The 13,716-nt window shown below is 44.9% G+C and overlaps 1 protein-coding gene across 1 annotated transcript; it reads right to left on the reverse strand.

Moving 5' to 3' along the window:
• Positions 1–3,202: 3,202 nt before the first annotated feature.
• Positions 3,203–12,222, reverse strand: LOC308371060 (RNA-binding protein 38-like). The gene is made up of 4 exons (XM_080845847.1): positions 11,809–12,222; positions 9,518–9,641; positions 8,760–8,814; positions 3,203–3,800 (listed from the first exon to the last, which is right to left on the reverse strand). Exons 1-4 carry the CDS (start codon positions 12,019–12,021, stop codon positions 3,464–3,466), a joined length of 729 nt encoding a protein of 242 aa, XP_080701973.1. The 5' UTR covers positions 12,022–12,222; the 3' UTR covers positions 3,203–3,463.
• Between the last annotated feature and the right edge of the window lie 1,494 nt (positions 12,223–13,716).

Below are 13,716 nucleotides of genomic sequence, written 5' to 3' on the forward strand. Positions count from 1 at the left end.
ACACACGCAAACACACAGCAACTGGCCCAGCCCCTCCCCACCCCACAACCTTCCTCTACCCAGCAACTGTGCATGCAGCTTTGGATTGGGTCACACCCCGTGCCCCTGGCAGGTGGTACTGTCGTAGCCTGATAACCACAGGGCCTCATTGCCCTGACCCCAGCCACACATCAGACAGCACACATACGCTATCCAGATAACAGTGAACGCTATGCAAATATGCAAGCATGAAATGAACTTATTCACCAGAGTTTACTGCTGGATTTTAGAAGGGGCTGCTGCACCCACAAACGTTATAACTGTTGCCTACTACAAATGTAAGAACTCATTTCCCACATACTACCTATTAATTATATTAGATGTAAGAGTATGATGCCAAAAACCATCACCATATAATGAAATCTCCTAGAAGCCAAGGCGAAATTGAGAAAGCATCTATTCCTTTTGTGCGTGAATGTGTGTGCACACGTGTGTGTGTGTGTGTGTGTGCATGACATCCTCCTCACTGGATTTGAGGGTTTGGGTGTAGTTTACAATAGCCCCTATAACTATAGATATTGTCTCACTACATTGAGAGGAGTGCATCTGTGAGGTGGTGCATCAGTGTTTTATGGGAAATGTTACATTGTTTAAACTGAACTTTTTCAAATTGAAACACCTCTTACAAAAATACTCCATAGGATTAACCTTATATCAAATTAACCAGTCATCCTACTAGCTTAGCTTTTTTTTCATCAATTTGTTTGGAAAGGTTCAAACGTTTTTAGTTCTATAGGATCTATTTGACCGTATATGATAGGGGAGGGCCTACACTACAACCTCTGTTTTATGCAGATTTACTAGCAGTTCTATATCACTGTTTAAGATTTAATTTCAAACCAGACAGTTGGATGGGATCAGAGATGCCACTAACATTTGTGGTTACAGTTGAAGGCAAAGGTGTTTGGACAAATAAAATCAGATTGATACAAAGGGCTCTGTTTACACATCGTGGAGGTGTGAGTGACAGGAACAGGCTGTTCTAATCTAAGAATTTCTTAATGCCCACCTATACAGTGCTGTTCAGGCTAAACTGTCCAATCACGTTAAAGCCAAAAAGTCCCAATGGTTTCTGAATTCCCAATAGCTGGCGAAGACGCAATGCCAACTCATGTCAGAGGAAACTTGCTGTATGATTATAAGACACACAATGAATTCTGATATTTAGTCCATGCTGGCTAAACTGCAGAATGTTATCATGTAGTGATGAGTTAACACAAGGTGACCTCTGAACTTTACTGCTAGGCTCCTATCTATAATCTGGACATAATACACACATCTAAACATTAATAACAATTAATACATTAATTCTAAGGATTATATTTTGAGGAAATTGTTTTAGATGGCAAAGATTTTCGACAACATAATTTTAAAACTGACATAATAACAGGTAGAAAATAACTATATTAGTGATTTATTACATTTGATTAAATATATTTGTTTACCTTCCCACAAACGTCCTGCAAATGTAATTACTATATTTGTTGGAAAGTGCTACATTTAATAACTGCAGATCTGTATTCTGTTTGTGGGTGTGTTAGAGGGCCCTGAGATGACAACAACCTTCTCCTTGCTGTTTGCACAGGCCAACTGATAGACCAGTGGGCCACACTTGAGTTTCGGCTTCAGCTTGAAACCTGTGGTGTTGTGTTGATTACAGTCCAATAATAAAGTATTTCAGTAAAATATGGTTTACAGGTCATTTTAAGTTGATCAATAACTGTTTTATAACGCCAAACCAAATGCTTCATAAACCAAAAGATCCAACCAATAAACTAATGAAAACTAAAATTTTAAAAGAAACTCACCAGTAGTGTTAATTATACAGAAATTCTTTATTTCCAAGACTCTCTTGGTATGGCTTATTCGCAGATGCTGACATGTACGCTACAAACACGTTCTTCTGTATAGATGCATGTGAACCATTGGACTTTCCAAATGGCCACCTCCTGCTTGGGCATACATGCAAATCAGTAGACTCAAGAAAAAGCAAGTGTACAAAAGGTGCAACAGAATTTGAAAAAAAAATATTTTAAACTTGAAAAGGATGTGAGAAGGAGGGGGGGGGGGGGGGGGTCCATTGATCTGGATACACACTCATGCCTTTAATGGAGGCAACATTTACTGCAGTCTATGCACCTGCTGAGAAGCCTAGATTATTTAAAAAAAAAGAAACACAATCCACAGGTTTTTCCTTAAATAAACATAAATACTGCAAATGTACATGTGGCAACTTGACATTGAACGTCCTTTTCAAGAAAAAAAAAAGTTCAATCATTTTGGATTAACAGTTTTACAAAACACATAGGCATCTCAGTGTCAGCTACCTTTACATGTTAATCCCAAATGCTCCTGAGCCTTCACCCGTATTCCCTGTGTTCAGATCGTACTGAGATCATCTACATCCACTCAGAATACATAAAAAAGAGACAGAGGGGACGAGTGTGTTCTAACATAAATATTAGGTTAGTGAGAAAAGGAGTAACCTTGTTTAAAATAAGCATTTAAAAAAGGAAGGAAAAAGTTTCATTTTTAAGGCCGCTTTATGTTAAAAAAGGTAGTCAGTCTGGTGTCTGTATACTCAACATCAAGTTCTTATTCTAGAAGTCTCCATATAGTTTTGTTGCCCTCAGTAAAATCTCCAAAGGGTGGGAAGAGAGAGAGACCAAGAACAAGCAGGACGGGGGAAGAGAGAGAGAGAGAGGGCGGGCCGTTTGTGGAGAAAGAAAATGAAGAGTGTTCTTGTTTTGTCCAAACAGTATCCACGTGGGTGTACGGAGAGCAGCGCCTCACTCTTGTACAGTGGGTGAGGGCTTGAGGTGCAACTTTTCAGCACACCCAACACCTGTTCTTTCTCCCTTTCCCTCTCTATCCTTCTTTCTCTCCTTTTGTGTCTAACACCCTCTATCCAGCAGCTGACATGGCCACGACTTTGCAGGGACGGGGAGTGTCACGCGAGTCTGAGGATCCTCGCTGGAGCTCAGCTGCACCACAGACAGCCAACCCTGCCTCCATTCTTATCCAACAACACGAATGTGAGGTTCACATTGATTGAAAATGACATAAAAAATAAATTGAAATTTTGACATTTGATACTTAACATATATAGACATTAATACAATAAAGATTACCTTGACAATAATGATAATTCGAATAACAACAACATACTAATAATAATAATAATAATTATAGCAATGAAAAAAAAATGAGTGAGGTTTTTTTTTTTTTTTTTTTTTTTTAGAAGCCCTTCTGAAAAAGACAATGTGGTGCTTTGGCCTATGGTAACCATCTCCCCTCTCCCGAGCTCCATCCTGATGTTACAGTGCAAACGTCCACGCTACAACACAGCCCAGCGCCCCGGAGACAACCCTCTCCATCTCTCCCACCTCCCTGTGGGGCAGTGTGTGGGGTTGTGGTCCGGCACTCACTGCATGCGGTCTGGCTGCACGTGTTGCTGGGGGGCATACTGGATGAAGGTGGGGGGAGCCTGGGAGGCTGCGGCCGGCAGGCTCTGGTGGAGTGTGCCGGGGGTGGGGGCTGCGGCAGTGGGGGCCGAGGAGGTGGGGCTGGTGGCATAGGTGTACCCCACAAAGCCCGGCGAAGCAGAGTAAGGGTACTGCTCGTAGGCGGCCGCTGCGGCGTACTGGGCGTAGGCCGCGCTGTAGTCCAGATACTGGGGGCTCATGGTGGATGCCACCTGGGAGGGGAGCACGAGGTTGGGCTGCATGTAGGCCTGAGGGTACACATAGTGCTGGGCCAGTCTGCCAGAGAGGGGAGAGACACACAAACAGAACCACAAGGGTGTTAAACTCCCAACACAGCACAGATGCATTCCTCACAGGGGACAAGAACAAGACACAGATATGGCAGAGTCTCTCTCGGATGCTTCTCTGAGCCTGCAGATTCAACAGCGAGATGCAAGCCAGACACCACGCCACCCACCCATCACCAGAGCAGCAGAACGCAGTGGGGAGGGGGAGACTGAAGCAGAGGGTGGTGAAAAACAGACAGGTCCTGTTAAGGCTGGGGAGTGGAGGAGGGAGACAGCCGGTACTGGCAGCTCTTCTCCAGACACCAGCAAGTGTTTTAACAGCTGCCACTCACTGGATAAGTAGAATGTGTACAAAACACACACACACACACACACACACTTAAAGCTAGTCACCTTCAGCTGCCATAGTTTACTGTTGACTTAACCGTGGCGGCTGTGGTCTTTTTCTTTGTGGTCAGGGGAGCTTATTGGGGGGGGGGGAATTAATGATGTCCTCAACCCTCTCCCTACCCTGAACAACTTAGGGGTTGGTAGGGTGAAAACAGTTTTAAAAAGTCCATTTTAAAAGACACCAACTTACACACACACACAAAAAGAAAACCCACACAAAACAATGACCATAGCCTTTGCCACAAAGGAAGAGGCTGGTGGAACAATGTTTTAATGTTTTTTTTTTTTTTTTTTTTTTTTTTAGAAAAGAAAATCTCTAACAGTGTACAAATTCCAACAGTGTCAGCTAATGCCATTGTACTTAGGAGGAAGACAAATAACCCAGTCATTTTTTGTCTTCCAGGGAAAATAAATTACCTTAATAATTATTATTATTATTATGAAGATGATCATTATTTGAAGTAACAAAAGATGACCTCCCGCTGTCCTCAGGGGATGGTACAGTCGAGTCTGGCAGCTGTGGTGAGCAGCAGGCGAGGCGAGACGAGATGAAACAGTAAAAAGTCACAGCACACTTTGACACAGGAAAAGTTGTGTGAGAGTCGTGCGAGACATTCACTGTCATTTGGCCCCCTCCTTGAGCGCACACAAACACACACACACAAAATCCCATCCCCACCCCATCCCTATGGCCAAACTTTAAACACCACCACACACCCCACTGCAAACCAAAAACCATGCCAGTTGCACACGAGACGGCAGGCTCTTAAAATCATGGCCACAATATTTCAACAGCACACACACACACACACACACACACACACACACACACACACACACACACACACACACACACACACACGATAAGGCACTCGAGTTTGTCAAAAGCACACTGCACTGCACTCTCAAGCCATCACTGGCACCTTTGAAGGGGAGGTGAAGGGATGGGGGCAGTCACAGCCGCACCCCTCCAATGTTGGGGCGGGGACCTCCAAACAAGGCCCAGAAGCAGCCTGGGCCTTCAGTGTCTTCTCTATCCCCCAGCTTGGGTTCAATCCTTCAGCTGGGAGTACATGGAGGAAACCAGGAGGAAATGGATGGTGGACAGTGGTGGTTAGCACAGACATGGAGGTTGGATAGTCAGTATCAATGGGGTATCAGATAACATAGGAAAATAATACATTAACATACACACACACACACACACACACACACACACACACACACACATGCACGCAGACACACACACATACACACACACACACACACACACACACACAATAAAGAGACAGGCTTTGTGGTCTGAGGCGCCCACACAAGCTCTTCTTAGTCCTTTGGCTTGTGGGGGGAAAATGAAGGCAGTAACAGCTTTGTTTAAGCTCACAGCCGTCCAGGCATGGCTGGCACAGCGGTCAAGGACGTTTTTGTGTACGCTCTTTCACATTTACACACGCTCTTGCTAGTGCGCACACACACACACACACACACACACACACACACACACACACTGAGCAAACACAAGTCTCGCTCTCCCTAGCTCACACACTCACTCTCCTAGCTATGGAGCACACAGTCCCAGTTAGTGGGCAGTGGACAGAGCAGTTCATCCCAGAGGAAGGCCACGCTGTGCTGAGAGCAAACCACTCGTGTCCCTTGGAGGAGGGTTGTGGCAGTTGTGGAGTTTTCCGGTGAGGTTCTGTGATCTACTGCGAGGACATGGCATGGAAAACAAGAGGAAGTGGGAAGCTCGAATAAGACGGGAATTCAGAAACAAGGCTCAGGCTCCTGAAATCCTCCCACCCGACAGATCCAGCAGTAGAGATGCCTCTGACACACACAGAGACCGCCTGAAAGGTTCACGTTTGCGCCCCCCCCCACACACACACACTTACACACCCCATGGCAGTCAACTCTTGAGGATGATCTTCAGCCATGCATTCTTGCTGCAGCGGACCTTTCACAGACATCACCTCAACATGCCTAATAATAAACCACAGTGGGCAGGTGGAGTTTAAAAATGGCAACACTGTTGCTAAACTTTGTCTTCTAGGAAACCCCAAACAGTTGAGTGTGTTTGAGTGAATCGCACCCAAGCTTGCCTAGTGTAGCAAACTGAAAATAAATATATACATATATATTTTTTTTAAAGGCTGTGGGTGAACAGCAGGTCTTGAAGATGCTTTGTAGAAAAATATATTTAGGCTATCAGAACAAGTCTTAGCACTGGCATTGTAAGCCTTGAAGTCATCTCCCTCCCAAATTCTCCTCAGGCCAATAGCACTGATCCAAAAACAGACACTCAAGCAGCACAAGTCAGAGAGAGAGAGAGAGAGAGGCAGAGAGAGAGAGACAGAGAGAGGCAGAGAGAGAGAGGCAGATAAAGACAGAGAGAGAGAGACAGAGAGAGAGAGAGGCAGAGAGAGAGAGGCAGAGAAAGACAGAGAGAGAGAGACAGAGAGAGAGAGGCAGAGAAAGAGACAGCACAAAGGTCACAAGGTCGTGTGACTTTTTGCCGACGGCCAACGGGTGCCAGGCATGCCAATTGGACCAAGAGACAGAATGACGGAAAAAAAGGCATCTAGCACATACATCACACCACCACCCTAACAACCCATATCTCTCTCCACCGAACACTCTTTCTCTCCCTCTCTCCATGTCTACCACCTCTACTCACTCACGCACCATTTAGCCCTCAAAGACAAGCTCCTTTTTGCCATGTCTAATTTAGTCTAGAGGCAGCAAGAACACACAATTAAATTGGTGGTAATTAAGTTTATTATCGCAAAAGGAGAATGTGTTTGGGGGGGGGTGGGGGTCTGTAGTTTTCACATACTAAAACATGGTACACTGACAAAGGTAGTGCTAGTTTACACCCAATTAGTCCAGAGGAGCAGGGAGCTCCACTTCTGATCTCCCTTCCCCCACCAACCCCCTTCTGCTCCCCACCCGTGAACACCCCGCCAGTCTCACCAAGGTGTCAACTTTCAATACCTCTGTCTAATCACTCCCTGACAATGCCACCAGATCTGATCCCACAAAAGCAAAAAAGAAAAAAAAAAGAATGAAAAGACAGAACTCTGGCTCACTACAAAGAAGAATAAAATACGAAGGCAAGTGAAAGTTGTATAAAAGGGATAGTTTTGGAAACAGCTAGGAAGCTGAATGTGAACGTTTCTCGCTCGCTCCCTCCCTCCCTCCCTCACACATACACTTTACAGTTCTAGAAGCAACAGCACAACTTTAAGGCTCAACATGCCTGATCCGTGGCACCCTGCTCCCTGTGGCTGTGCCGCTGAGCCCAGTCACACGCGGGCGTCAAACCTGCCACCGAGGCAGCCCAGGGTCGTGCGTGAGGATCAGCAGCGCCCCCCACAATATCTCCACATAGCCATGGGCAGCACAGAACACCACACCATATGTAAAAGTCCCTGAGCTCTCTCTGACAATAGCCCCCAAGGGAGGCAGACAGGTGTTCTCAGTGAGTGAGTGTGTATGTTTGGGGGGAGGGGTACTGGGCTTAAACTTGTATGAAGGGTGTAATTGAGGGAATAAGAGCTAGCACCTGTCAGACACAAATGCCAAAGACACACAGATGCCAAAGGCACACAGACGCCACACACACACGACACACACGACACACACACCGCTCCACCTTGTCAACATGGCAACCTGTTCTGTGCTTAATGGGGGACCTCCGGTCATGGAGCAGAGCAGATATGATCTTACAAGTGAGGCTTGGTTTAAAAGTACATCCCCCTGGCCCCAACTAGCTTTCCCCTCCTCGGGTGAACTCAACCTCACCAACATGAATAAGAGCCACAGTCTGTTGCCATGGTGAATAAACCAACGGTGTCTGAAACGTCTCGCCCTGTGGCAATAATGTGGGTTAAGTTTAAGGACAGCCGAGTCATCATCGGTCGCCATGCAGAAACACTGGGGACTTCAAGCACCTCTTCAAGCGCACAGACTCAGGGAGAGCTCTGTCCTTTGTGCGGCCTCAGCTGGAGGTCAGAGTTCCAGTGCTGCATTGCAGCCCAACACCCTACGCAGGCTTCAGTGAAGGAGTGAATCTCTGACCTCCATCAGAGCAGAGCAAAACATTTACAGCTGCTGCAATCCTCGTGCCTCTGCTTCAGCCATGTCACAGAGACAGAGTAGGGATCATTAAAATAATACAGGAGCTTGCACCCAGGACTTGATTTTCTTTACAGATACCGTATGTATGTGATGTGAGCACATCAACACATGAGCACATCAACACATACACCCAAACACCCAGCTCATAAGAGAGCAGATGATGGAAAACTAGCCAGAGGAAAGACCACTGTTGTGTGTGTTGAGGCGAGTCGTCACAGTCCACAAAGAGGAACACACATATATGTCACAACGGATGTGACCAAAGTTTGGCCTGCTTTTCTGAACAGAATATCATAAGTGTGACGATGTGATTGTGTGTGTGTGGTACTGTAATAACAGCATCCCAAAGACAGGCAGCTGGGGTTAAGAATGAAGACATTAAGGCTTTTATATTCAGAGTGAAATTTCAGCATTGACTTACCCATACTGTCTCTGGAGCAGTGCAGGGTGAACTTGCTGTACACCAATAGAGATGCCTGAAGGATACGAAAAAACAAAAACAAAGACAAGGGAAGCAGTTCATATACAGTCTTACAAGATGGTGTGTTACATGGTGTGAAGAAATACAAGTTTGTACCTCCAAACACATTCCCAAAAGCTTTAAAAGCATAAAACCATATGTAAGGGATAATGTGTAGCCATATGCTAAAGTACATTTGACTTGATAAGCAACCCACAGCATTTCACTCAATAAGCAGTGGCCCACAGGATACCACTGCCATATGACCAGAGGAACTTGTGAGCTATTTAAGTGGTTTCAATAAAAAAAAGGTTCTTAGAGAGTACTGCTGACAAGTTGATAGCTATAGGGCACTGCCATGAGAATGATGCATAGCAATGGTGGTGACGACGTTAGACAGCTGGGGGGGGGGGGGGTCTGTGTATAAACGCAAAGATCTTTACGCGAGGAGGTCTGGATACTATCGCCTCTGTGTGTACAAAGAGTGTGAAAGTGGTTGTAAATATACAAATCCTAAAAGTGAGGGGGTGGGGGATGGTGGTGAGGGAGACTTAGAGAATAAAGAAAGACAGAAATATGAGTAAAGTCTAGGGCTGAGCGTGTGAGACCTTCTGCTGTATCCATGATTGGCTGTGTTATTGTTAATGTGAGTGTTATTGTTATGCGAGTGTTATTTTAAATGGGACCGTTATGGTCTGTGGTGCTGGTCTTTTATTTACCTGTCTGCATACTGCGGGGCTTGGCGCCGAGGTAGGCGAGATTAACATTGGCCTTTCTCCCATCAATGATGGGGTTGGGATCTTTGCAGGCGCGCTCTGCCGCCCCCCTGTCAGTCATGGTCACCTAGGGGCAAACAACAGTGCGTTTGGTGAGACAACATCCACTCCGCTTTAATGGACAAATCCCTTTAAATTAATGCTTGGAGAATCAACTGAAGTTGAATGTCCTGTTTTGAACCCATAACACCCCCCCAATTAAAAAAAAATTAAAAATCCCAAGGAATCCCCAGTCATGGTTGCCTTTCCACATTTCCAAAGTTGCAGTTTGGTTGGTCATACATATAATTGAAGAACATCATTTATGTAATTTATTAGTCGTTTTGACATACAACAATTCTTAGAGAGTGACTGTTGACCTAGATTGATTGATTGACCTAGATTCTGACTGGTGTTGTGAAAACATGCGTGTCCATAGGAAGCATGTCCATGTGCCCTGCATATCTGGATTATTTTGTCCTACAAGTAGGCCTATTTCAAGCCAACGCTCTTTGTGAGTTTTCTCTGATTCATAGAAGAACAGGAAAGGAGACCCAGTCTAACAGGAACAGGCTTCCTTGTTACTAGGTTCTGTGATCTATGCGTTCTCTGCAGCTTGATCAGAAGGACCACCACATTCTCAGACACACGCGCCCACATATCCCCGAGCCTGTTAGACCTGAAACACCAGAAGGTGAACTGGGTTAGCCGTTAGTGGCGGAACTAGGGCTGTTCCTCTATCTGTTGAGTGTCAGCACCACACAGATTGTCTCATGGCTTGGTCACACACACACACACACACACACACACACACACACACACACACACACACACACTTTCCGCGAGAGCATTTCTTTTCCATCCCTTCTTTGGCTTCTGTTGCTTTGGTGCTACTATGAAAGGCTCTCTCACACTGCTTCAAAAATATTTGCATAATTACCTTGGACCCCTATCTATGTGTGGGTTGACTTCATTTAGTTTTTAATTTAAATAAAAAGGACTGTAGCCTACTATAAACCAAAAATACTTAGAGAAAGAACTGACTGGGTTTCCAATGCATCTTATGCCTTATGTTTAGGATTGCTGATAAGACAGTTTTGCCATTTTTAATCTCTAAATAATCTGAGAACTTTATGGGGGGGGTTTGAAGGATGAGCTTTTGTAAATCCATGAGGTTCTCTCCACGGTGGCTTCAGGTGATGGATGGGGGAAGGGAGCTGATGAGAAACCGGAGACCGGGTCTGTTCTGAAAGGGGGACCTTTGGACCTCTGCTCATGCATGCGAGACAGTCCATCTTTGGGGAAAGAAATAATACGTACTTCCACGACGGTTATGACTGCATAAACACCACTTTAAGGGCTGCGTGCTCTTATCCTTTGCCATCACCCCCTCCCCCGATTGAAATATCACCATAAAAAGCAAGGAAAGCCCACAATTCATGCAAGCATGACCCTCTGCAACTCGGGAGCTCTTCCAGCATGTGTGCAGTGAGTCTCCCCCCCCCCAAACAAGAGTGGGTAGGTGGTGGGGGGAGCATATGTTAAGTTATACAATCTGCTTATCGCTCAACTCGTACAACTAGTAATTTAGCGCTGCACATTAAATACTGTCAGTGGGTAGAGAAAGAAAGAATGGACAGTGCATTTTCTGTTGAGGGCTACCTCAAGGACAACGCTTCTTTTACAGACATGCTCTGCAGCTCTTTGGACGCGTGTGCCAGACTCATTCAACCTAATTATTACCTCCAGCAAGGAGGTTATGCGATCGGGTCCGTTCATTTATTTATTTGTCCGTCTGTCTGTGGACAAGATTTCTTAGAAACTACTGGGCGGATCTTTCTGAAATTTTCACAAGAGGTGGATCTTGGTCCTGGGACAGAGGATAAAACATTTGTGATATAAGGTCAGCATGTCTTACCAACAGTTGGGTTAAAATGCAATCGCAAACACCTATACACATTAAACACATACATACATACACACACACACACACACACACACACACACACGCTGAATGTTTTTAAATCCCGAGATTTTATTGTGACCACCAACCCAGCCTCATCTTTTCAGCGACATAATGTCCGTTATTTACATGTGTTGTTGTGATAGGGTAGACAATGGTTGTCAGCAGCAGATAAAATGGTATTTAAAGTTCCAAAGCAAACGACAGCATGTAGAGTGAAGCCTTGGCGCATGAACATTCCCACACTCATTCCCTAGTCAAGTGAAGGGAAAAGTCAATGCCAAATACTTACAAAGCCGTATCCTCTGGATTTGCCAGTCTGCCGGTCCGTTATCACCACAGCCTCATCAATGTCGCCGTAAGCCTCGAAATACTTTCTGAGGGAGGCATCGTTGGTGTGGTAAGGCAAACCACCAACAAAGATCTTCGTGAAGGTAGTGTCTTTCTGAATTGTGGTTTGATGCATAACTTCATGCGCGCCGTTCACAAATGGATGCAGAAGCATTTGTCCCGTGTAACTGACAAAACTGGGAAGACTGGGTTACCAACTGTTAACAGTTAGCGAGGCTGAACACAGCAACTCGCGCTGCGCAACTTCAATAAATTACTGGCAACACTTCGATTGTCCCTGCGTCTCAGCTCCAGTCTTATGTCCTTCTAGTCTTTATCCCAAACGGCACATGCCTACTGTAAAGGACCGGTCAAGTCCACGGGAGACCACTTTCTATTGAGAAACTACCGACTTCTTAGTTCCGGGTCTTTATATACCAGCTCTGGGAAACCACGCCTTCGCATCATTTTGGCCTATTACCACAGATCGTGTCAATAACTTCGACCACCTCGACGTGTTCCCTCCCAAGTCTCCTCCCCAAATCTTTTGCACCTGCTTTTGTCCTTAATCAAACAAAGGAACTAGACTGTAGACTACTCTGGAAAGCGCGCCCAACACCAATAAGCTATCAACATGAGGACAGCACTATGGTCTGAATAGCTTGTTTGTTCGGGAATTCATAAAACCACGTTTAATTCAAGGTATTGTCACACTTTAGTAGGTTTAGGATAATAACCACATACAAAAGAATAATGTGCACACAAAAAAACACGTGGAATTGGCTATGTAGGATGGAGCCGACCTTTAGTGTTTGTAATCATTTATTGCGTTTGTTGATGACAGCAAACAACATTGGTAACTAGTTTTAAACCCAACTCAAACAATGCCTCTTTCGCATACGCGTTACCACTTCCTTATCGCCTAGTTAACCATATCTTCTTGGCAACACAACAGCACAAAATACTCATATTTTATACCTCTAACCACCTAAGCTTGGCTTATTTAACACAGAAGACATCGTAAATCTAGTCTTACCGTTGTCCGACATGAGTATTGGTGGCATAGGCTATTGGGATCATGTGCATATTTGCTCTGACTGTACGCAAAGTTGGTGTGTAGGCCTAGCGCAAATTTAGTACATGGGGGAATGATACCTTATCATATCGCTTACGTTATGCAACTTGCATAATAATTCAGTCTGGTGAATGTCAACTTCTGTGGACTGCGATGAAAACCACGTATATTTCAATACATAAACTTTCAGACATACACATTATTTAAATATAAACTGTTACAATGCAAAATGGGTGGGGAACTCAATAGGTCACACATGCTGTGTTCAGATCTCTGTGTAAGGATTTCCCCTAGTAAGTTTGGTCATATGAGCCTGGTTCCTAAAATAATTGTTAAACAGCTTCTCTAGTGGACCTAATAAAAAGTTAGACAAGTATGTAAGCGAATCACATGAAGTAATCAAAGAACATGACAGGGCAAACAACTGAATAAACTGTCATACATCACTTGTGCTGCCATTAAATACATTTTCTTGTGGGCAGCCCAGGCAAATAACCCCTCTTGGCACAGAGGTGATCTGGGATTTCCTAGTATATGGAGGTGTTGTAGGCAGACGTAGTAGTGCTCACATCTTTTATTTGTTGATATGGGGGGGGATCTAAAGCTAAAGCTGCTGACCCCCCACACACAGGCAGTCTTGTCTGTCAGCGTGGATGCCTTCTCTGTCTTTGAAGGCGTCTGCTAAGTGGCTGGAGCCATATCTGACAGTGAGGCGACATCCTAATGACCACAATAAAGTGCCCCCTTTCACACCTCTTCTGCTGTAAGGACTCCCATGTTCTCACGTGTACTCTT

The sequence above is a fragment of the Sprattus sprattus genome, assembly GCF_963457725.1.
Source record: "Sprattus sprattus genome assembly, chromosome: 10".
Taxonomy (NCBI): Eukaryota; Metazoa; Chordata; class Actinopteri; order Clupeiformes; family Clupeidae; genus Sprattus; species Sprattus sprattus.

What these genes read in the sequence shown, in the direction of transcription:
- LOC308371060 (XM_080845847.1), bottom strand. Translation starts at nt 12,021, where the DNA reads ATGCTTCTGCATCCATTTGTGAACGGCGCGCATGAAGTTATGCATCAA. An exon ending in AATCCAGAGGATACGGCTTT is followed by an intron (nt 9,642 to 11,808) that starts GTAAGTATTTGG and finishes GTTTGCCCCTAG; the next exon opens with GTGACCATGACTGACAGGGG. An exon ending in CTGCTCCAGAGACAGTATGG is followed by an intron (nt 3,801 to 8,759) that starts GTAAGTCAATGC and finishes CCTCTCTGGCAG; the next exon opens with ACTGGCCCAGCACTATGTGT.